General features: G+C 39.1%; 2 protein-coding genes and 1 long non-coding RNA gene across 3 annotated transcripts; all 3 read right to left on the bottom strand.

Annotated features, from left to right (window-relative positions):
* Nucleotides 1–7: 7 nt before the first annotated feature.
* On the bottom strand, nucleotides 8–5,163 carry LOC108263779 (uncharacterized). Its single transcript, XM_053679987.1, has 11 exons — nucleotides 5,096–5,163; nucleotides 4,731–4,885; nucleotides 4,510–4,631; nucleotides 4,016–4,077; nucleotides 3,815–3,910; nucleotides 3,397–3,575; nucleotides 3,188–3,309; nucleotides 3,021–3,082; nucleotides 700–1,022; nucleotides 479–600; nucleotides 8–73 (listed from the first exon to the last, which is right to left on the bottom strand). The coding sequence occupies exons 1-11, from the start codon at nucleotides 5,161–5,163 to the stop codon at nucleotides 8–10; spliced, it is 1,377 nt and encodes a 458-aa protein (XP_053535962.1).
* A 2,730-nt stretch (nucleotides 5,164–7,893) lies between these two features.
* Nucleotides 7,894–9,093, bottom strand: LOC108261757 (uncharacterized). The gene is made up of 4 exons (XM_053679974.1): nucleotides 9,019–9,093; nucleotides 8,629–8,783; nucleotides 8,408–8,529; nucleotides 7,894–7,975 (listed from the first exon to the last, which is right to left on the bottom strand). The coding sequence occupies exons 1-4, from the start codon at nucleotides 9,084–9,086 to the stop codon at nucleotides 7,910–7,912; spliced, it is 411 nt and encodes a 136-aa protein (XP_053535949.1). The 5' UTR covers nucleotides 9,087–9,093; the 3' UTR covers nucleotides 7,894–7,909.
* An 836-nt stretch (nucleotides 9,094–9,929) lies between these two features.
* On the bottom strand, nucleotides 9,930–12,896 carry LOC128632770 (uncharacterized). The gene is made up of 3 exons (XR_008396372.1): nucleotides 10,557–12,896; nucleotides 10,309–10,463; nucleotides 9,930–10,220 (listed from the first exon to the last, which is right to left on the bottom strand). It is a non-coding gene; the product is annotated as an uncharacterized LOC128632770 (long non-coding RNA).
* Nucleotides 12,897–22,831: the final 9,935 nt, after the last annotated feature.

Raw genomic sequence — 22,831 nt, 5'->3', positions numbered from 1 at the left:
TGTGAACTTACGTGAAGAAAGAGCTCTGGGGTTCAAATGGTGCTGCACCAGCGTCATTTAGAAGTGTGTTTAGCTGGAGAAGGAAAGATAAATAATCAGATTTTCTGTGAGATATAAGATCATTCATACACTGTGTAAATATTTTGTCTTTTACAAATAAAAACAGTTTCATAGATTTTCAATTGAAGAATGTAGACATCATGTTTTATATGTAGGATAGATATTCCTGACCCTTTAAATCCCCCATTATAGTCCTATATTTGATTACTGATTTATGATTCTGCCCTGTTGTTATGTCTGCACCTGCCTTCTAGGGTTTGGGATCTTTAGCTGATTCCCTGCTATTAGTCTGTCGTGTCTTAGATAGCCCTGTGTTCACTGTGAATTTTTGGACTAATTCATAACTCTGAAATTGAATCCCACCCTATCTATAGACATTTGTTAGAATATTCATATGTGCCTGGTCATGAACACTCACAGCGTTATTGATGATGTTCTCCACTTGGGTGTAGGTGTCGTTCCTGAGTTCAGCGTTCTTAGACATGCTGATGTTACTGATGCTCAATGTGAAGAAGACTGCATAGGAGGTCTCTGAAATTTCTGTGGAATAAATCAAATGTCCATAATAATGTTTTAGCTCAAATATGGATAGGACAATGATGTGAAAGGTTGTAATATGTATTAGTAAAGAAAACATACTCTCATAGGTGAAGTTCAGCCTGTTTACAGAGTCAGTGAGGTTTGTGAGTTGAGCACTGAGAAGAGTCTGGATTGCTCTGAGGACCAAACTCTCACTGGGAACAGGACAGGAGGAATTGAAGAGCATCCTGGTCTGAACCACAACAAGAGTGGTGGGCCTCAGGACTACATGGACAGTGGATTCGGTTTGAGCAGCAGGAGTGGTGAAGGTCGACAACTCACTAATGTTGAGAATTGCAGAAAGAAATCCACTTGGTGTCCACTTGGTTTCACCTTCCACAAAGATGTATTCGAAATTAGCCTCAATTGCTGTACCATTAAACCTGGAGGAAAAGAAAACATGATTTTAAGAGTCTGTATTCAGTTCTAATTTATGTTATGTATGGTGTCCTTTGTCCCATGGCTTTGACAAAGAACTATTTACACTGAACTGTCTCCCACTGAAAAAGCTCCTCTAGCCAGTGATGGAATCTTCCAGAAAAAAAACTGTACAAATCCTACTCTACATTGTTGTGGGGGTTCATGCCTCTATAGACATAGCTGTTCTGATGGTCTTTGTAGTCTCTTCTATAAAAATCACAGCTGTTTCTTGTGGTTTTAGAGGCATGTGGTTTTAAAAAAAGTTCCCCAGTTTTAATCTTGGTTTCATTCCTGGCTTTGTTTTAGTATTAGACCTAACATTGCTTCCTAGCTTTATAGATTTTAATCCAATTCATGCTGATTAGTGGAGGATCAGACTCTGACTCTTCAACAACATGGGTGGTGTTCAATTGCATAGTTGAAAACCAAACCAAAGGGACACTAATCATCAAATCACATTGCCAAAAGGTTATTCTATTGTACTTGTTGTATAAACACTGGAAATTCTACTTTACAAAATATGATTTATAGAGACAGGGAAAACCATAGACCATATTCCAAGTGCCATGGTGACAACATCAAAGCAAGTTGAAAGTATAGTTGAAATTAAAATCATTATGCATCTTGTTAATGATGTGTGGATTCACCAATCAGGTATCACCATTAAGTAATTTTATCTCAGTCAGAAGTATACTCTGGTGCCACCCCTGCATGGTGTGGTGACAAAATGTATTGCAGGAGAATGTTGCTGAATTGAAGGTTGTGTAAGTGCTGTCCAGCAAATAGGGTCAGGTTCCTTAGAGCACTTTTTCAGTAGACCTGGTCTGTTAAGGAGGTGCTGCTCTCCTGTCTAGAAATCTGTCTAACAATGTTAGTTTATGCATGTTGCCAAGACCGAGGTAAACATGCTAAAGCAACCATGCATTCCTTTCTACACAAGAGATGCAGTCAAAGCTAAAATTAAGGAACTTTTAGAGCTTGGTATTATTGAACCTGTTAATGGTGCAACTCCATGGGTGTGATAGTCCCCAAGGCAGGCAAATATATCAGATTATGTCTCAATATGAGACAACCAAATACAACCATTATGCATTGGTGATACACAATTCCTACTGTGGATGAATTGCTCCCAGCTTGTTAGGAAGCTGAGGCCAGACTACAGACTCAGCCATGATACAGCACCCCTGTGTATTGTAAGTAGTGTACCTGTTATAGTCACACAAGTTTATATGACTGTGAAGGGGGGATGTGATATACGGAGGACAGAAAAGGTGTAATGATATATTGTGGATGTCAGAAGAAGTAAGGTGTGTTCAGAGCAACTCATGTCCCAACCCCCACCCCACAACCAGCCACCCTCTCACATTCTAAAAATACTTAAATTAAACCAGACTTTCACCAGATAATTGTACAGTCTTGCTCCTGCAGTTTGAGGGTTATGTTACTTAGCCTTGTTTGTATTGTGCTTTACTTTCCTGGTTTCGTGTGCCTTGTTATTGAGTTTGAGTTAGCCTAGCCCAGTCTTAACCAGATCGCCTGACTTATTGCGTTCTACATCTTTGTGAATTGCTCTGTGCTTTAATTTGTTTGCTCATGATTTACACCAAAAATCTATACTTCCACACATCTGTTTGTAAGAAAACCTCTAAATCCTTTAAGCCAGTCCATATTCAGTCCTTTACCTCTATTACTAAATATCCCTGTGAAAGTTAATTGCATCCTAATGGTACCATTTCTGAAATTCTTGACCATCTGTTCATTCTAAGACTAGACTCGTTCCAACAGTTCTCTCCAATGCTGAAAGAGCTGCTCATTTTACTCAGTTTAGTGTAACGGCACCAGAGAGAGTTCGTAAATCAGTATCTCACAGATTACTCTTCAATTTTATTCTTAAAAGATGATGTTGAAAATTATTATTTTTTATCTATTTTGTAAAGGGCTTGAGAAAAGAAGGCACTTACGTGTAGTTTGCTTGTGGAAAGACAAATGCAGGAGCATCTTTCACATTCAGAATAGTGTTCAGCTAATAAAAGGGGGTAAAAATAAGTTTTAAATGAACATAGTCAAAATAAATCTTATTTTACTGTGTAAAGAAATTTTGGGACAGAAAACAATGGCTTACACTTACCAGGCTGTTGATGGTGTTTTGAATTAAATCATATGTTCCGTTCCTCAGCTGAAGGTCCTTGGAGATGGTCACATTGGTGATTTGAAATGCAAAGCTTATAATGTAGGAGTTGTTGCCAATTTCTGAAAATAATATAATTAAATTATAAATGAGACCTTCAGAGAAAATACATTATATTTGACATTTTTAATTACAATTTCAAGACTCACTTTCATAGATGACATCCTGTATGCTCACAGGATCACTCAGTGTTTGTATTACAAGTGATCGTCTTCTTCTAATCTTTGAGTCCAGCAGAGCATTAGCAGCATTGAGAAGATCAGCCTCACTAGGTACTCTGGTCAAGTTCTTAAAAACTAGACGAATACGTATCAGGACATTCCCCAATCTGAAGTAGGAGGAAAAAATACAAAATATTTAATTAAAGAAATCAAGAAAAAGAGGGAGATAAAGAAGAATAGTTAGCCACTCATTAAATAAATAAAGTAAATAAGGGATAATGAACATTGAGTAAAAATCAAAATAACAAAATCTATCATGAATTTTAATTAGATGACATTCATAACACGTTCTGAGAACACACAGATTAAAAATACATACTTGTGAATTTAATATCAGGACACTTACACAGGTTTAAGCTCATTCAGGAAGGCTGCTGGTGTTTTGGTGTCTCCATCTTGGAAGTAGTAATCCATATCACCATTTTCCTGGTTTCCTGAACTCCTGTTAACAGTAGAAGAAATCACAAACATCACAATACAATTCACTTTACAATAATAATTACCAAACAGTATTTTGAGAGAGGAAAGAATACTGCTGTGAGCTTACGTGAAGAAAGAGCTCTGGGATTCAAATGGTTCTGCACCAGGTTCATTTAGAAGTGTGTTTAGCTGGAAACAGAAAGATAAATAATCAGATTTTCTGTGAGATAAAAGAACATTCCATTGTACTGTTTGTGTAAATATTTTGTCTTTTACATATAAAAACAGTTTCATAGATTTTCAGTTGAAGAATATAGACATCATGTTTTATATGTAGGATAGATATTCCTGACCCTTTAAGTCCCCCATTATAGTCCTATATTTGATTACTGATTCATGATCTTGATCTGCTTCTTTGTCTGCATCTGCTTCCTAGTGTTTTGACCTTTGATGATTACCCCACTGTGAGTCTGCCCAGCCTCATACAACCCAGGGGTTACTGTGTTGACATTAACACTGTTTGATTTTTACAAATGTTTTTATTAAACGCTGCAATAGGATCCATCGCCATCTCTGAATATTTGTTAGAATGTAAATAGGCAAATGGTCATGTACACTCACAACGTTATTGTTGATGTTCTCCACTTGGGTGTAGGTGTCGTTCCTGAAGTCAGGGTTCTTAGACATGCTGATGTTACTGATGCTCAATGTGAAGTTGACTGCATAGGAGGTGTCTGAAATTTCTGTGGAACAAATCAAATGTCCATAATAATGTTTTAGCTCAAATATGGATAGGACAATGATGTGAAAAGTTGTAGTATGTATTAGTAAAGAAAACATACTCTCGTAGGTGAAGTTCAGCACTTTTACAGAGTCAGAGAGGTTTGTCAGTCGAGCACTGAGAAGAGTCTGGATCGCACTGAGGACCAAACTCTCACTGGGAACAGGAGAGGAGGAATTGAAGATCATCCTGGTCTGAACCACAGCTGAACCAGATCTGAAAAGACAGAGAGTCATTGTTATTTGCAGATACAAAGCTTTATGCTGATTATTCTTCACAATCCGGATGATAATTCCATTGTCCATTACATACACATGGTTGAAATGATCTGTTATTAAATATACATTCATAATCAGATATTAAACACAGAGTGTGAGAACACATTGATTAAATAGAAACTTTTGAAATTGATATCAGGACACTTACACAGGTGTTAGCTCATTCTGGAAGGCTGCTGGTGTTTTGGTGGTTCCATCTTGGAAGTAGTAATCCATATCACCATTAACCTGGTTTCCTGAACTCCTGTTACCAGAAGAAGAAATCACAAACATCACAACACAATTCACTTTACAATAATAATTACCAAACAGTATTTTGAGAGAGGAAAGAATACTGCTGTGAGCTTACGTGAAGAAAGAGCTCTGGGATTCAAATGGTTCTGCACCAGGTTCATTTAGAAGTGTGTTTAGCTGGAAACAGAAAGATAAATAATCAGATTTTCTGTGAGATAAAAGAACATTCCATTGTACTGTTTGTGTAAATATTTTGTCTTTTACATATAAAAACAGTTTCATAGATTTTCAGTTGAAGAATATAGACATCATGTTTTATATGTAGGATAGATATTCCTGACCCTTTAAGTCCCCCATTATAGTCCTATATTTGATTACTGATTCATGATCTTGATCTGCTTCTTTGTCTGCATCTGCTTCCTAGTGTTTTGACCTTTGATGATTACCCCACTGTGAGTCTGCCCAGCCTCATACAACCCAGGGGTTACTGTGTTGACATTAACACTGTTTGATTTTTACAAATGTTTTTATTAAACGCTGCAATAGGATCCATCGCCATCTCTGAATATTTGTTAGAATGTAGATAGGCAAATGGTCATGTACACTCACAACGTTATTGTTGATGTTCTCCACTTGGGTGTAGGTGTCGTTCCTGAAGTCAGGGTTCTTAGACATGCTGATGTTACTGATGCTCAATGTGAAGTTGACTGCATAGGAGGTGTCTGAAATTTCTGTGGAACAAATCAAATGTCCATAATAATGTTTTAGCTCAAATATGGATAGGACAATGATGTGAAAAGTTGTAATATGTATTAGTAAAGAAAACATACTCTCAGAGGTGAAGTTCAGCACTTTTACAAAGTCAGAGAGGTTTGTGAGTCGAGCACTGAGAAGAGTCTGGATTGCACTGAGGACCAATCTCTCACTGGGAACAGGAGAGGAGGTATTGAAGACCATCCTGGTCTGAACCACAGCTGAACCAGACCTGAAAAGACAAAGCATCATTATTATTTGCAGATACAAAGCTTTATGCTGATTATTTTTCACAATCGGATGAAAATTTAATTCTCCATTACATACACATGGTTGAAATGATCTGTTATTAAATATATATATATATATATATATATATATATATATATATATATATATATATATATATATATATATAAATACTCAGATATTAAACACAGAGTGTGAGAACACACTGATTAAATAGAAACTTGTGAAATTGATATCAGGACACTTACACAGGTGTTAGCTCATTCTGGAAGGCTGCTGGTGTTTTGGTGGTTCCATCTTGGAAGTAGTAATCCATATCACCATTAACCTGGTTTCCTGAACTCCTGTTACCAGAAGAAGAAATCACAAACATCACAACACAATTCACTTTACAATAATAATTACCAAACAGTATTTTGAGAGAGGAAAGAATACTGCTGTGAGCTTACGTGAAGAAAGAGCTCTGGGATTCAAATGGTTCTGCACCAGGTTCATTTAGAAGTGTGTTTAGCTGGAAACAGAAAGATAAATAATCAGATTTTCTGTGAGATAAAAGAACATTCCATTGTACTGTTTGTGTAAATATTTTGTCTTTTACATATAAAAACAGTTTCATAGATTTTCAGTTGAAGAATATAGACATCATGTTTTATATGTAGGATAGATATTCCTGACCCTTTAAGTCCCCCATTATAGTCCTATATTTGATTACTGATTCATGATCTTGATCTGCTTCTTTGTCTGCATCTGCTTCCTAGTGTTTTGACCTTTGATGATTACCCCACTGTGAGTCTGCCCAGCCTCATACAACCCAGGGGTTACTGTGTTGACATTAACACTGTTTGATTTTTACAAATGTTTTTATTAAACGCTGCAATAGGATCCATCGCCATCTCTGAATATTTGTTAGAATGTAGATAGGCAAATGGTCATGTACACTCACAACGTTATTGTTGATGTTCTCCACTTGGGTGTAGGTGTCGTTCCTGAAGTCAGGGTTCTTAGACATGCTGATGTTACTGATGCTCAATGTGAAGTTGACTGCATAGGAGGTGTCTGAAATTTCTGTGGAACAAATCAAATGTCCATAATAATGTTTTAGCTCAAATATGGATAGGACAATGATGTGAAAAGTTGTAGTATGTATTAGTAAAGAAAACATACTCTCGTAGGTGAAGTTCTGCACTTTTACAGAGTCAGAGAGGTTTGTCAGTCGAGCACTGAGAAGAGTCTGGATCGCACTGAGGACCAAACTCTCACTGGGAACAGGAGAGGAGGAATTGAAGATCATCCTGGTCTGAACCACAGCTGAACCAGATCTGAAAAGACAGAGAGTCATTGTTATTTGCAGATACAAAGCTTTATGCTGATTATTCTTCACAATCCGGATGATAATTCCATTGTCCATTACATACACATGGTTGAAATGATCTGTTATTAAATATACATTCATAATCAGATATTAAACACAGAGTGTGAGAACACATTGATTAAATAGAAACTTGTGAAATTGATATCAGGACACTTACACAGGTGTTAGCTCATTCTGGAAGGCTGCTGGTGTTTTGGTGGTTCCATCTTGGAAGTAGTAATCCATATCACCATTAACCTGGTTTCCTGAACTCCTGTTACCAGAAGAAGAAATCACAAACATCACAACACAATTCACTTTACAATAATAATTACCAAACAGTATTTTGAGAGAGGAAAGAATACTGCTGTGAGCTTACGTGAAGAAAGAGCTCTGGGATTCAAATGGTTCTGCACCAGGTTCATTTAGAAGTGTGTTTAGCTGGAAACAGAAAGATAAATAATCAGATTTTCTGTGAGATAAAAGAACATTCCATTGTACTGTTTGTGTAAATATTTTGTCTTTTACATATAAAAACAGTTTCATAGATTTTCAGTTGAAGAATATAGACATCATGTTTTATATGTAGGATAGATATTCCTGACCCTTTAAGTCCCCCATTATAGTCCTATATTTGATTACTGATTCATGATCTTGATCTGCTTCTTTGTCTGCATCTGCTTCCTAGTGTTTTGACCTTTGATGATTACCCCACTGTGAGTCTGCCCAGCCTCATACAACCCAGGGGTTACTGTGTTGACATTAACACTGTTTGATTTTTACAAATGTTTTTATTAAACGCTGCAATAGGATCCATCGCCATCTCTGAATATTTGTTAGAATGTAGATAGGCAAATGGTCATGTACACTCACAACGTTATTGTTGATGTTCTCCACTTGGGTGTAGGTGTCGTTCCTGAAGTCAGGGTTCTTAGACATGCTGATGTTACTGATGCTCAATGTGAAGTTGACTGCATAGGAGGTGTCTGAAATTTCTGTGGAACAAATCAAATGTCCATAATAATGTTTTAGCTCAAATATGGATAGGACAATGATGTGAAAAGTTGTAATATGTATTAGTAAAGAAAACATACTCTCAGAGGTGAAGTTCAGCACTTTTACAAAGTCAGAGAGGTTTGTGAGTCGAGCACTGAGAAGAGTCTGGATCGCACTGAGGACCAATCTCTCACTGGGAACAGGAGAGGAGGTATTGAAGACCATCCTGGTCTGAACCACAGCTGAACCAGACCTGAAAAGACAAAGCATCATTGTTATTTGCAGATACAAAGCTTTATGCTGATTATTTTTCACAATCGGATGAAAATTTAATTCTCCATTACATACACATGGTTGAAATGATCTGTTATTAAATATATATATATATATATATATATATATATATATCAATACTCAGATATTAAACACAGAGTGTGAGAACACACTGATTAAATAGAAACTTGTGAAATTGATATCAGGACACTTACACAGGTGTTAGCTCATTCAGGAAGGCTGCTGGTATTTTGGTGTCTCCATCTTGGAAGTAGTACTCCATGTCACCATTAACCTGGTTTCCTGAACTCCTGTTACCAGTAGAAGAAATCACAAACATCACAATACAATTCACTTTACAATAATAATTACCAAACAGTATTTTGAGAGAGGAAAGAATACTACTGTGAACTTACTTGAAGAAAGAGCTCTGGGGTTTGATTGGTTCTGCACCAGGTTCATTTAGAAGCGTGTTTAGCTGGAGACAGACAGATAAATAATGAGATTTAATCTACGCTAATATAAGAACATTCCATTTTACAATTTTTGGAGCCATTTTTCTACCTACAATTAAAAGAAAATGTTGTAAAGGTTTTCAAAAGATGAATATAGACATCACTTTATATTTGAATTTGATTTTCAGAAACAATTTAGGTGTCAATGTTAAATTGATGTTGGGTTTTATAAGTGCACCATGTGTAACTGTATGTTGTACTAGAACAAATTCTGAAGACAAGGACTCATTGGTAACAACCACTACCTGGACCTCTCCCACCGACCACAGGAGGTCAGCCTAATCCTCAATTCTGAACTACTTTGCACACCTGACAGTAATTTGCACTCATGTATATTACTACATATTTATATAGCATGTTGGATTCAATTTAATTCACTTTTATTGATATAGCACTTTTAACAATGGACTTTGTCCCAAAGCAGCTTCACAGAAATATATATATATTCAGAATATAGATTTTAAATGTATGAATTTATACCTAGATGTCTGCCATTGCAACTTCTTGCCACTACTTATGTTCTGCAGTACTGACCCGTTTTAATACCTCCACTGCAGGTCCATGTATTAATGATTTATGATTCTGCCCTGCTGTTATATATGCACCTGCCTTCTAGGGTTTGGGATCTTTAGCAGATTCCCTGCTATGAGTCTGTCGTGTCTCAGATAGCCCTGTGTTCACTGTGAATTTTTGGACTAATTCATAACTCTGAATTTGAATCCCACCCTATCTATAGACATTTGTTAGAATGTTCATATGTGCCTGATCATGTACACTCACAGCGTTATTGATGATGTTCTCCACTTGGGTGTAGGTGTCGTTCCTGAGGTCAGGGTTCTTAGACATGCTGATGTTACTGATGCTCAATGTGAAGATGACTGCATAGGAGGTTTCTGAAATTTCTGTGGAACAAATCAAATGTCCATAATAATGTTTTAGCTCAAATATGGATAGGACAAGAAAGAAAAAGAAAAGTAAAAGAAAACATACTATCATAGGTGAAGTTCAGCACTTTTACAGAGTCAGAGAGGTTTGTGAGTCGAGCACTGAGAAGAGTCTGAATCGCACTGAGGACCAAACTCTCACTGGGAATGGGAGAGGAGGAACTGAAGACCATCCTGGTCTGGACCACAGCTGAATCAGGTCTAAAAAAAATTAAAGCATTATACATACATTTAGTATCAGATTTCAGTATGAATATATAATTCTTTACTCATTTATGTGCCAGAAAGTAGTACATTAATGAAGGTGTTGCTGTAGAAGTTGGAGATTGTGTTGTAGACCCAGTAGTAGTTCTTATTGGTTGTGCAGTTCTGGGTGATGTAGTTGGACGTTCCTCTGTAGATATTGAAGTTTCAACTGTAGTAATTAAAGCTGTACTACTTGCAGGAGTAATTGTGTCTGTACTTGTTGGTCTTGTGCTTGTTGTAGACTGTGTAGTTGACAGTTCTGTTGTTGGTGCTATAGTCACTACCATTGTAGATGTGGTTGTTTCCTCTGTTGTAGTTGCTTCCTCTGTTGTTGTTGTGGGAGCTGGAGTAGTTGTAGATACAGTTGTTTCTACTGTTGTTGGTGCTGTGCTTGTTGTAAACTGTGTAGTTGATTCTGTGGTAGTGGTTAGTTCTGTTGTTGCTGCTGTAGTTAATGTTGTAGTTGTAGCTGTGGTTGTTTCCTCTGTTGTTGTTGCTTCCTCAGTTGTAGTTGTTGGAACTGGAGTAGTTGTAGATACAGTTGTTTCTACTGTTGTTGGTTCTGTGCTTGTTGTAAACTGTATAGTTGGAGCTGTGGTAGTGGTTAGTTCTGTTGCTGCTGCAGTAGTTAATGTTGTAGTTGGAGTTGTAGTTGTTTCCTCTGTAGTTGTTGCTTCCTCAGTTGGAGTGGTTGGAGCTAGAGTAGTTGTAGATGCAGTTGTTTCAACTGTTGTTGGTTCTGTGCTTGTTGTAGCCTGTGTAGTTGATTCTGTACTATTGGTTCGTTCTGTTGTTTGTACTGTTGTCAATGCAGTTGTATCTGTAGTTGTTTCCTCTGTAGTACTTGGTTCCTGAGTTCTATTGGTTGGGGCTACAGTTGTTGTAGATGCAGTTGTTTCTTCTGTTGTTGGCTGTGTGGTTGTTATAGCCTCTGTTGTGTATAGACTGCTACCAGTCAGTTCTGTTGTTGGTACTGTTGTCAGTACAGTTGTAGCTGTGGTTGTTTCCTCTGTTGTTGTTGCTTCCTCAGTTGTTGTTGTTGGAACTGGAGTAGTTGTAGATACAGTTGTTTCTACTATTGTTGGTCCTGTGCTTGTTCTAAACTGTGTAGTTGATTCTGTGGTAGTGGCTAGTTCTGTTGTTGGTACTGTTGTCAGTACAGTTGTAGCTGTGGTTCTTTCCTCTGTTCTTGTTGCTTCCTCAGTTGTAGTTGTTGGAGCTGGAGTAGTTGTAGATGCAGTTGTTTCAACTGTTGTTGGTTCAGTGCTTGTTGTAGCTTGTGTAGTTGATTCTGTATGAGTGGTTAGTTCTGTTGTTTGTGCTGTTGTCAGTGCAGTTGTATCTGTAGTTATTTCCTCTGTAGTACTTGGTTCCTGAGTAGTACTGGTTGGGGCTACAGTTGTTGTAGATACAGTTGTTTCTTCTGTTGTTGGCTGTGTGGTTGTTATAGCCTCTGTTGTGTATAGAGTGCTACCGGTCAATTCTGTTGTTGGTACTGTTGTCAGTACAGTTGTAGCTGTGGTTGTTTCCTCTGTTGTTGTTGCTTCCTCAGTTGTTGTTGTTTTAACTGGAGTAGTTGTAGATACAGTTGTTTCTACTATTGTTGGTCCTGTGCTTGTTCTAAACTGTGTAGTTGATTCTCTGGTAGTGATTAGTGCTGATGTTGCTGCTGTAGTTAATGTTGTAGTTGGAGCTGTAGTTGTTTCCTCTGTAGTTGTTGCTTCCTCAGTTGGAGTGGTTGGAGCTGGAGTAGTTGTAGATGCAGTTGTTTCAACTGTTGTTGGTTCTGTGCTTGTTGTAGCCTGTGTAGTTGATTCTGTACTAGTGGTTCGTTCTGTTGTTTGTACTGTTGTCAATGCAGTTGTATCTGTAGTTGTTTTCTCTGTAGTACTTGGTTCCTGAGTTCTATTGGTTGGGGCTACAGTTGTTGTAGATGCAGTTGTTTCTTCTGTTGTTGGCTGTGTGGTTGTTATAGCCTCTGTTGTGTATAGACTGCTACCAGTCAGTTCTGTTGTTGGTACTGTTGTCAGTACAGTTCTAGCTGTGGTTGTTTCCTCTGTTGTTGTTGCTTCCTCAGTTGTTGTTGTTGGAACTGGAGTAGTTGTAGATAGAGTTGTTTCTACTATTGTTGGTCCTGTGCTTGTTCTAAACTGTGTAGTTGATTCTGTGGTAGTGGCTAGTTCTGTTGTTGGTACTGTTGTCAGTACAGTTGTAGCTGTGGTTCTTTCCTCTGTTGTTGTTGCTTCCTCAGTTGTAGTTGTTGGAGCTGGAGTAGTTGTAGATACAGTTGTTTCTTCTGTTGTTGGCTGTGTGGTTGTTATAGCCTCTGTTGTGTATAGAGTGCTACCGGTCAATTCTGTTGTTGGTACTGTTGTCAGTACAGTTGTAGCTGTGGTTGTTTCCTCTGTTGTTGTTGCTTCCTCAGTTGTTGTTGTTTTAACTGGAGTAGTTGTAGATACAGTTGTTTCTACTATTGTTGGTCCTGTGCTTGTTCTAAACTGTGTAGTTGATTCTCTGGTAGTGATTAGTGCTGATGTTGCTGCTGTAGTTAATGTTGTAGTTGGAGCTGTAGTTGTTTCCTCTGTAGTTATTGCTTCCTCAGTTGGAGTGGTTGGAGCTGGAGTAGTTGTAGATGCAGTTGTTTCAACTGTTGTTGGTTCAGTGCTTGTTGTAGCTTGTGTAGTTGATTCTGTATGAGTGGTTAGTTCTGTTGTTTGTGCTGTTGTCAGTGCAGTTGTATCTGTAGATGTTTCCTCTGTAGTACTTGGTTCCTGAGTATTACTGGTTGGGGCTACAGTTGTTGTAGATGCAGTTGTTTCTTCTGTTGTTGGCTGTGTGGTTGTTATAGCCTCTGTTGTGGATAGTGTGCTAACAGTCAGTTCTGTTGTTGGTACTTTTGTCAGTACAGTTCTAGCTGTGGTTGTTTCCTCTGTTGTAGTTGCTTCCTCAGTTGTAGTTGTTGGAACTGGAGTAGTTGTAGATACAGTTGTTTGTACTGTTGTTGTAGCCTGTGTAGTTGATTCTGTACTAGTGGTTAGTTCTGTTGTTCGTGCTGTTGTCAGTGCAGTTGTATCTGTAGTTGTTTCCTCTGTAGTACTTGGTTCCTGAGTTGTACTGGTTGGGACTACAGTTGTTGTAGATACAGTTGTTTCTTCTGTTGTTGGCTGTGTGGTTGTTATAGCCTGTGTTGTGTATAGAGTGCTACCGGTCAGTTCTGTTGTTGGTACTGTTGTCAGTACAGTTGTAGCTGTGGTTGTTTCCTCTCTTGTTGTTGCTTCCTCTGTTGTAGCTGTTTGAGCTGGAGTAGTTGTAGATGCAGTTGTTTCTACTGTTGTTTGTCCTGTGCTTGTTGTAAACTGTGTAGTTGATTCTGTGGTAGTGGCTAGTTCTGTTGTTGGTACTGTTGTCAGTACAGTTGTAGCTGTGGTTGTTTCCTCTGTTGTTTTTGCTTCCTCAGTTGTAGTTGTTGGAACTGGAGTAGTTGTAGATACAGTTGTTTCTACTGTTGTTGGTTCTGTGCTTGTTGTAAACTGTATAGTTGGAGCTGTGGTAGTGGTTAGTTCTGTTGCTGCTGCAGTAGTTAATGTTGTAGTTGGAGTTGTAGTTGTTTCCTCTGTAGTTGTTGCTTCCTCAGTTGGAGTGGTTGGAGCTAGAGTAGTTGTAGATGCAGTTGTTTCAACTGTTGTTGGTTCTGTGCTTGTTGTAACCTGTGTAGTTGATTCTGTACTAGTGGTTCGTTCTGTTGTTTGTACTGTTGTCAATGCACTTGTATCTGTAGTTATTTCCTCTGTAGTACTTGGTTCCTGAGTTCTATTGGTTGGGGCTACAGTTGTTGTAGATGCAGTTGTTTCTTCTGTTGTTGGCTGTGTGGTTGTTATAGCCTCTGTTGTGTATAGACTGCTACCAGTCAGTTCTGTTGTTGGTACTGTTGTCAGTACAGTTGTAGCTGTGGTTGTTTCCTCTGTTGTTGTTGCTTCCTCAGTTGTTGTTGTTGGAACTGGAGTAGTTGTAGATAGAGTTCTTTCTACTATTGTTGGTCCTGTGCTTGTTCTAAACTGTGTAGTTGATTCTGTGGTAGTGGCTAGTTCTGTTGCTGCTGTAGTTAATGTTGTAGTTGTATCTGTAGTTGTTTCCTCTGTAGTACTTGGTTCCTGTGTAGTACTGGTTGGGGCTACAGTTGTTGTAGATGCAGTTGTTTCTTCTGTTATTGGCTGTGTGCTTGTTGTAATCTGTGTAGTTGATTCTGAGTTAGTGGCTAGTTCTGTTGTTGGTACTGTTGTCAGTACAGTTCTAGCTGTGGATGTTTCCTCTGTTGTAGTTGCTTCCTCTGTTGTTGAGGGAGCTGGAGTAGTTGTAGATGCACTTGTTTCTACTGTTGTTGGTCCTGTGCTTGTTGTAAACTGTGTAGTTGATTCTGTGGTAGTGGTTAGTTCTGTTGTTGCTGCTGTAGCTAATGTTGTAGTTGGAGCTGTAGTTGTTTCCTCTGTTGTTGTTGCTTCTCCTGTTGTAGTTGTTTGAGCTGGAGTAGTTGTAGATACATTTGTTTCTACTGTTGTTGGTCCTGTGCTTGTTGTAAACTGTGTAGTTGATTCTATGGTAGTGGCTAGTTCTGTTGTTGGTACTGTTGTCAGTACAGTTGTAGCTGTGGTTGTTTCCTCTGTTGTTGTTGCTTCCTCTGTTGTAGTTGTTGGAGCTGGAGTAGTTGTAGATACATTTGTTTCTACTGTTGTTAGTCCTGTGCTTGTTGTAAACTGTGTAGTTGATTCTGTGGTAGTGGCTAGTTCTGTTGTTGGTACTGTTGTCAGTACAGTTGTAGCTGTGGTTGTTTCCTCTGTTGTTTTTGCTTCCTCTGTTGTAGTTGTTGGAGCTGGAGTAGTTGTAGACACAGTTGTTTCTACTGTTGTTGGTCCTGTGCTTGTTGTAAACTGTGTAGTTGATTCTGTGGTAGTGGTTAGTTCTGTTGTTGATGCTGTAGCTAATGTTGTAGTTGGAGCTGTAGTTGTTTCCTCTGTTGTTGTTGCTTCTCCTGTTGTAGTTGTTTGAGCTGGAGTAGTTGTAGATACATTTGTTTCTACTATTGTTGGTCCTGTGCTTGTTGTAAACTGTGTAGTTGATTCTGTGGTAGTGGCTAGTTCTGTTGTTGGTACTGTTGTCAGTACAGTTCTAGCTGTGGTTGTTTCCTCTGTTGTAGTTGCTTCCTCAGTTGTAGTTGTTGGAACTGGAGTAGTTGTAGATACAGTTGTTTGTACTGTTCTTGGTTCTGTGCTTGTTGTAAACTGTATAGTTGGAGCTGTGGTAGTGGTTAGTTCTGTTGCTGCTGCAGTAGTTAATGTTGTAGTTGGAGTTGTAGTTGTTTCCTCTGTAGTTGTTGCTTCCTCAGTTGGAGTGTTTGGAGCTAGAGTAGTTGTAGATGCAGTTGTTTCAACTGTTGTTGGTTCAGTGCTTGTTGTAAACTGTGTAGTTGATTCTGTGGTAGTGGTTAGTTCTGTTGTTGGTACTGTCGTCAGTACAGTTGTAGCTGTGGTTGTTTCCTCTGTTGTAGTTGCTTCCTCTGTTGTTGTGGGAGCTGGAGTAGTTGTAGATACACTTGTTTCTACTGTTGTTGGTCCTGTGCTTGTTGTAGCTTGTGTAGTTGATTCTGTATGAGTGGTTAGTTCTGTTGTTTGTGCTGTTGTCAGTGCAGTTGTATCTGTAGTTATTTCCTCTGTAGTACTTGGTTCCTGAGTAGTACTGGTTGGGGCTACAGTTGTTGTAGATACAGTTGTTTCTTCTGTTGTTGGCTGTGTGGTTGTTATAGCCTCTGTTGTGTATAGAGTGCTACCGGTCAATTCTGTTGTTGGTACTGTTGTCAGTACAGTTGTAGCTGTGGTTGTTTCCTCTGTTGTTGTTGCTTCCTCAGTTGTTGTTGTTTTAACTGGAGTAGTTGTAGATACAGTTGTTTCTACTATTGTTGGTCCTGTGCTTGTTCTAAACTGTGTAGTTGATTCTCTGGTAGTGATTAGTGCTGATGTTGCTGCTGTAGTTAATGTTGTAGTTGGAGCTGTAGTTGTTTCCTCTGTAGTTGTTGCTTCCTCAGTTGGAGTGGTTGGAGCTGGAGTAGTTGTAGATGCAGTTGTTTCAACTGTTGTTGGTTCAGTGCTTGTTGTAGCTTGTGTAGTTGATTCTGTATGAGTGGTTAGTTCTGTTGTTTGTGCTGTTGTCAGTGCAGTTGTATCTGTAGATGTTTCCTCTGTAGTACTTTGTTCCTGAGCAGTACTGGTTGGGGCTACAGTTGTTGTAGATGCAGTTGCTTCTTCTGTTTTTGGTTGTGCGGTTGTTATAGCCTGTGTAGTTGATTCTGTACTAGTGGTTAGTTCTTTTGTTCGTGCTGTTGTCAGTGCAGTTGTATCTGTAGTTGTTTCCTCTGTAGTACTTGGTTCCTGAGTTGTACTGGTTGGGACTACAGTGGTTGAAGATACAGTTGTTTCTTCTGTTGTTAGCTGTGTGGTTGTTATAGCCTGTGTTGTGTATAGAGTGCTACCGGTCAGTTCTGTTCTTGGTACTGTTGTCAGTACAGTTGTAGCTGTGGTTGTTTCCTCTGTTGTTGTTGCTTCCTCAGTTGTAGTTGTTGGAGCTGGAGTAGTTGTAGATGCAGTTGTTTCTACTGTTGTTGGTTCTGTGGTTGTTGTAGCCTGTGTAGTTGATTCTGTTCTAGTGGTTAGTTCTGTTGTTTGTGCTGTTATCAGTGCAGTTGTATCTGTAGTTGTTTCCTCTGTAGTACTTGGTTCCTGAGTTCTACTCATTGGGGCTACAGTGGTTGTAGATACAGTTGTTTCTTCTGTTGTTGGCTGTGTGGTTGTTATAGCCTGTGTTGTGTATAGAGTGCTACCGGTCAGTTCTGTTGTTGGTACTGTTGGTACTACAGTTGTAGCTGTGGTTGTTTCCTCTGTTGTTGTTGTTGCTTCCTCAGTTGTTGTTGTTTGAACTGGAGTAGTTGTAGATACAGTTGTTTCTACTGTTGTTGGTTCTGTGCTTGTTGTAAACTGGGTCGTTGGAGCTGTGGTAGTGGTTAGTTCTGTTGCTGCTGCAGTAGATAATGTTGTGGTTGGAGCTGTAGTTGTTTCCTCTGTAGTTGTTGCTTCCTCAGTTGGAGTGGTTGGAGTTGGAGTAGTTGTAGATGCAGTTGTTTCAACTGTTGTTGGTTTAGTGCTTGTTGTAGCGTGTGTAGTTGATTCTGTATGAGTGGTTAGTTTTGTTGTTTGTGCTGTTGTCAGTGCAGCTGTATCTGTAGTTATTTCCTCTGTAGTACTTGGTTCCTGTGTAGTACTGGTTCGGGCTACAGTTGTTGTAGATGCAGTTGTTTCTTCTGTTGTTGGCTGTGTGGTTGTTATAGCCTCTGTGCTGTATAGAATGTTACCGGTCAGGTCTGTTGTTGGTACTGTTGTCAGTACAGTTGTAGCTGTGGTTGTTTCTTCTGTTGTTGTTGCTTCCTCTGTTGTAGTTGTTGGAGCTGGAGTAGTTGTAGATACAGTTGTTTCTACTATTGTTGGTCCTGTGTTTGTTGTAAACTGTGTAGTTGATTCTGTGGTAGTGGTTAGTTCTGTTGTTGGTACTGTTGTCAGTACAGTTGTAGCTGTGGTTCTTTCCTCTGTTCTTGTTGCTTCCTCAGTTGTAGTTGTTGGAGCTGGAGTAGTTGTAGACGCAGTTGTTTCAACTGTTGTTGGTTCAGTGCTTGTTGTAGCTTGTGTAGTTGATTCTGTATGAGTGGTTAGTTCTGTTGTTTGTGCTGTTGTCAGTGCAGTTGTATCTGTAGTTATTTCCTCTGTAGTACTTGGTTCCTGAGTAGTACTGGTTGGGGCTACAGTTGTTGTAGATACAGTTGTTTCTTCTGTTGTTGGCTGTGTGGTTGTTATAGCCTGTGTTGTGTATAGAGTGCTATCGGTCAGTTCTGTTGTTGGTACTGTTGTCAGTACAGTTGTAGCTGTGGTTGTTTCCTCTGTTGTTGTTGCTTCCTCAGTTGTAGTTGTTGGAGCTGGAGTAGTTGTAGATGCAGTTGTTTCTACTGTTGTTGGTCCTGTGCTTGTTCTAAACTGTGTAGTTGATTCTCTACTAGTGATTAGTGCTGATGTTGCTGCTGTAGTTAATGTTGTAGTTGGAGCTGTAGTTGTTTCCTCTGTAGTTGTTGCTTCCTCAGTTGGAGTGGTTGGAGCCAGAGTAGTTGTAGATGGAGTTGTTTCAACTGTTGTTGGTTCTGTGCTTGTTGTAACCTGTGTAGTTGATTCTGTACTAGTGGTTCGTTCTGTTGTTTGTACTGTTGTCAATGCAGTTGTATCTGTAGTTGTTTCCTCTGTAGTACTTGGTTCCTGAGTTCTATTGGTTGGGGCTACAGTTGTTGTAGATACAGTTGTTTCTTCTGTTGTTGGCTGTGTGGTTGTTATAGCCTCTGTTGTGGATAGAGTGCTAACAGTCAGTTCTGTTGTTGGTACTGTTGTCAGTACAGTTGTAGCTGTGGTTCTTTCCTCTGTTGTAGTTGCTTCCTCAGTTGTAGTTGTTGGAACTGGAGTAGTTGTAGATGCAGTTGTTTCTTCTGTTGTTGGTTCTGTGCTTGTTGTAGCCTGTGTAGTTGATACTGTGGAAGTGGTAAATTCTGTTGTTGCATCCTGTGTTGTGGACACTATAGTACTGGTCAGATCTGTTGTAGGTATTCTAGTCGATGGTAGACTTGTAGCTGTTGTTGTTTCCACTGATGTTGTTTGTTCCTTAGTTGTAGTGCTTGCGACTACAGTAGTTGTAGATGCAGTTGTTTCTTCTGTTGTTGGCTGTGTGGTTGTTGTAGCCTCTGTTGTGGATAGAGTGCTAGTGGTCAGTTCTATTGTTGGTAATTTGGATTCAGTTGTCCTTTCTGTGGTTTCTGTTGTAAATGGTGTTGTACTTTGGACTCCATTCCCACTAAACAGCACCCATAGACATACTGTAAGCAAAGATAATTTCCTTTATTTTGTTTTTTATTTTTTCATTTCATTCAAACTATTGATTGTCTTAGCACCATATTACAGTCATTACATTGTGCAGCATATGTTGCAAATGATCCTGTTATATTAGCCATCATTTACATTAGATCATAGACCTCACAACCCACAATTCAAAATTCCACAATAATAATTTAAATAAATCATGAGCATTAATTTATCTAATGTCAAAGCAAAATAGACTAAATTTGTGCAATCCTTTCATATATGTACATGATAATAATAATAATAATAATAATAATAATAATAATAATAATAATAATAATGATGATGATGTTGATGATGATAATCACCATTGTTATCATCTTTTTAATCAGCTATGGATATGGGATAAACATACATACAATTTTAAAGTGATAAATAAGGTTTACTTACATATTGTGAAGGCAGTAGTGTTACTGGTGCCATTATTTTTTAAAAAGGCAAATCTGTCAATAATAAATGAGATCAAGTTGCATTTAGTATAATTTTTAATGTTCAATATTGCAGTTTGAATATTTCAGTATTACAACAACCCTACAATATCACAATTGCAGCAGCAATAGCAAAAACAACAATAATTAAAGCTGCAAGCAGCAATGAACAGGCCATCGAACCCAATTGCACATTAGGGCTGCCTTGCCAGGGGAATGCCATTCCATTTTTGTTTTAGCACTTTTTAGCACTTACATGTTGTTAGGAGTGTATCAGGATGTAAAAGGCATCTTTTCCTGTTGATACATTATGGCGATATGACTATTACTGAATCTTGGCATGTAGATGTCTTCAGATAGAACTTTTATCAAACATGTGAAGTTTGAAGCACATGTGAAGCACATCATTGAAATTTTGTATGTGGCAATATCAAGCCATTTTGCCAGAGTCAATTCTGGAACCCCTATCAGATGTAAATGTTCACTGGTTCTGATGCATCTGCAAAGTTTCGTGAGTTTTCTGGCATGTTTAGGCCCTCTAAAATGTGATTTATTTCAGAAAAGAATAATAATAATAATTATAATTAAAGCTGCAATGAACGTGCATCGTACCCGGATGCACGTTGGGTCTGCTCTGCCAGGGGCACTCTGTTCCATTTTTTTTAGCACTTTTTAGCATTTACATGTTGTTAGGAGTGTATCATGAAGTAAAACATGTAATTTACTGTTGCCAGCTGGTAGCACTATGACTATAACTGAATTTTGGCATGTAGATGTCTTCAGGCCAGAATTAATATAAAATATATGAAGTTTGGTGCAAAGTAAACATTGTATGTTTGAGTTATGAAAACATCCTGTTTAATAGCAGTAATAGCACATTTTATCACTTAACTATGTGTTGCTAGCATGTTGCTAGCATGTTTAGAATTTGTTGGCACATTTTTATATGTTGTTAGGAATACATTAGTGTTTAACATGTCACTTCCTGTTGCCAGCAGGTGGCGGTATAATGATGAATGAATATTGATATGTAGATGTCTTCAGGGCAGGATTTGTATCAAATATGTGAAGTTTTGTGAAGATTGCAAATAATGTTTGAGTTAGTGTAAAACATGTCACTTCCTGTTGGCAGTAGGTGGCGCAATGACTATAACTGAATATTGGCATGTATGTAGCCTCAGGCCAGCTTTTGTACAAAGCATGTTACGTTTGGTGCAGATTGAACATTGACTGTCTGAGTAAGTGTAAATCATGTCACTTCCTGTTGGCAGTAGGTGGCGCTATGACTATAATTGAATATTGGCCACAGGCCACAGGCCAGGTTGAATTTTGGCCACAGTCCAGCTTTTGTACAAAACATGTGATGTTTGGTGCAGATTGAACATTGTATGTTTGAGTTAGTGTAAATCATGACAGTTCATGTTGCCAGCAGGTGGCACTTTGACTATAACTTAACATTGGCATGTAGATGTCTTCAGGACTGTTATCAAACACGTGAAGTTTGGAACAGATTGGACATTCTATGTTTGAGTTATAACAACTTCCTTTTTCATGGCGAAACATCGGAATTTGTAAGACCTCCACGCCCACACCGTGCAGCGAAAACTCAAAAGCTTAGCAAATTAACATCATCAATGCCTTTAGATGAGACTGGCCAAATATGATGCCGATCTGAGGAAAGCTCTAGGAGGAGTACGTTAAAGTACGAGGCCTGGAAATGGCAAAAAAACGGAGCAAGAGAAAAATCAAAATGGCTGACTTCCTGTTGAGTTTAAGGTATGGGTTAAAGAAAAGTTTTTGTACGTATTGGCATCTTAGAAATGTTTCCTGAATTTCATACATGTAGGTGAAACATAGTGCGTGAACTTCTCAAAATCTCAGAACTTTTCTATCCCTTTAAAAAAAGAGAAGGAAAAAAATGAACGAGAGAGAAAAATATGAGTGAGAGAATTCAGGAAGTGCGTTACAGCCTGCTCTTATTTCTGCACGGGAAGTAGTGCACACTTTCTATGTGAAGTGTCTAGGATGGAGCATGTGTAAATCCCTCACACTGCAGAAAACTCCCCTTTCTTCCAGAAGTGCATGAAAACATATCAGGCTTCTGGAGGAAAACCATGCATAAGCCGTATTTATAACCCTTCGATGTTGGATTATTCGGCCATTGTGGGGAATGAACGGCATGGCTATTTAGCTATGCTGAAGGTGGAGGAGGCACTTATGAGCTACCTCTCTCCATGGACGGCAGGTAATTTAGGGGGGCCGGCTTTGCATTCCAAGCCACCACAGTGGCACTGGTGGGCAAGGCCTATGCAGTAGTGGTCTTGCTTGTGGGTCACTGCAGACAATGACAGTGTTGCATGCCTACCAAGCAGACCTGCTGAGTGAGCTCGACATATGGCAGCATTCAGCCAGTTCCTTCCCTGTTGTCTTGAGTTCACCCGGGCATCCACGAGTGGAGCCCAGGCCAGCACAAGTGCGAGGGAGACACAGAAGGCGATTATGGTGGGCTGCCAACCCCCTGCAGACAGCCAGGGGAACCGGGCCTGCTACTAGGCCTGATCTGAGAAAGGTCATAAAGGCCAAGCAGACAAAGAAGAGCGGTTCTGGAGGGGTGTGGAGGGACGTATCAGGGGACATGAGGTTGTTAGGGCAGTTAGCCCCCAGTGCTACTCTAGGGCCTCCCCTAGCCAAGACTGTCCCAAGTTTTCAGTGTTCTCTGGACAGCTGTCACAGGACAATGAAAATCTGATGCTATCCCTCCAATACAATGTAGAATAATTAACATCACTAAAAGACCATCTGGCAGCATGGAAACTACTGCCAAATGTGTCTCCATGGGTTCTGTCTACTGTAGAAAATGGTTACCGGGTCCAGTTTAGAGCTTGACCCTCCCCGGTTCAGA

Source organism: Ictalurus punctatus, chromosome 3, assembly GCF_001660625.3.
Source record: "Ictalurus punctatus breed USDA103 chromosome 3, Coco_2.0, whole genome shotgun sequence".
NCBI classification, from domain to species: Eukaryota; Metazoa; Chordata; class Actinopteri; order Siluriformes; family Ictaluridae; genus Ictalurus; species Ictalurus punctatus.
The sequence above is the reverse complement of the archived record's forward strand: the minus strand, read 5'-3'. Positions and strand labels throughout refer to the sequence as shown.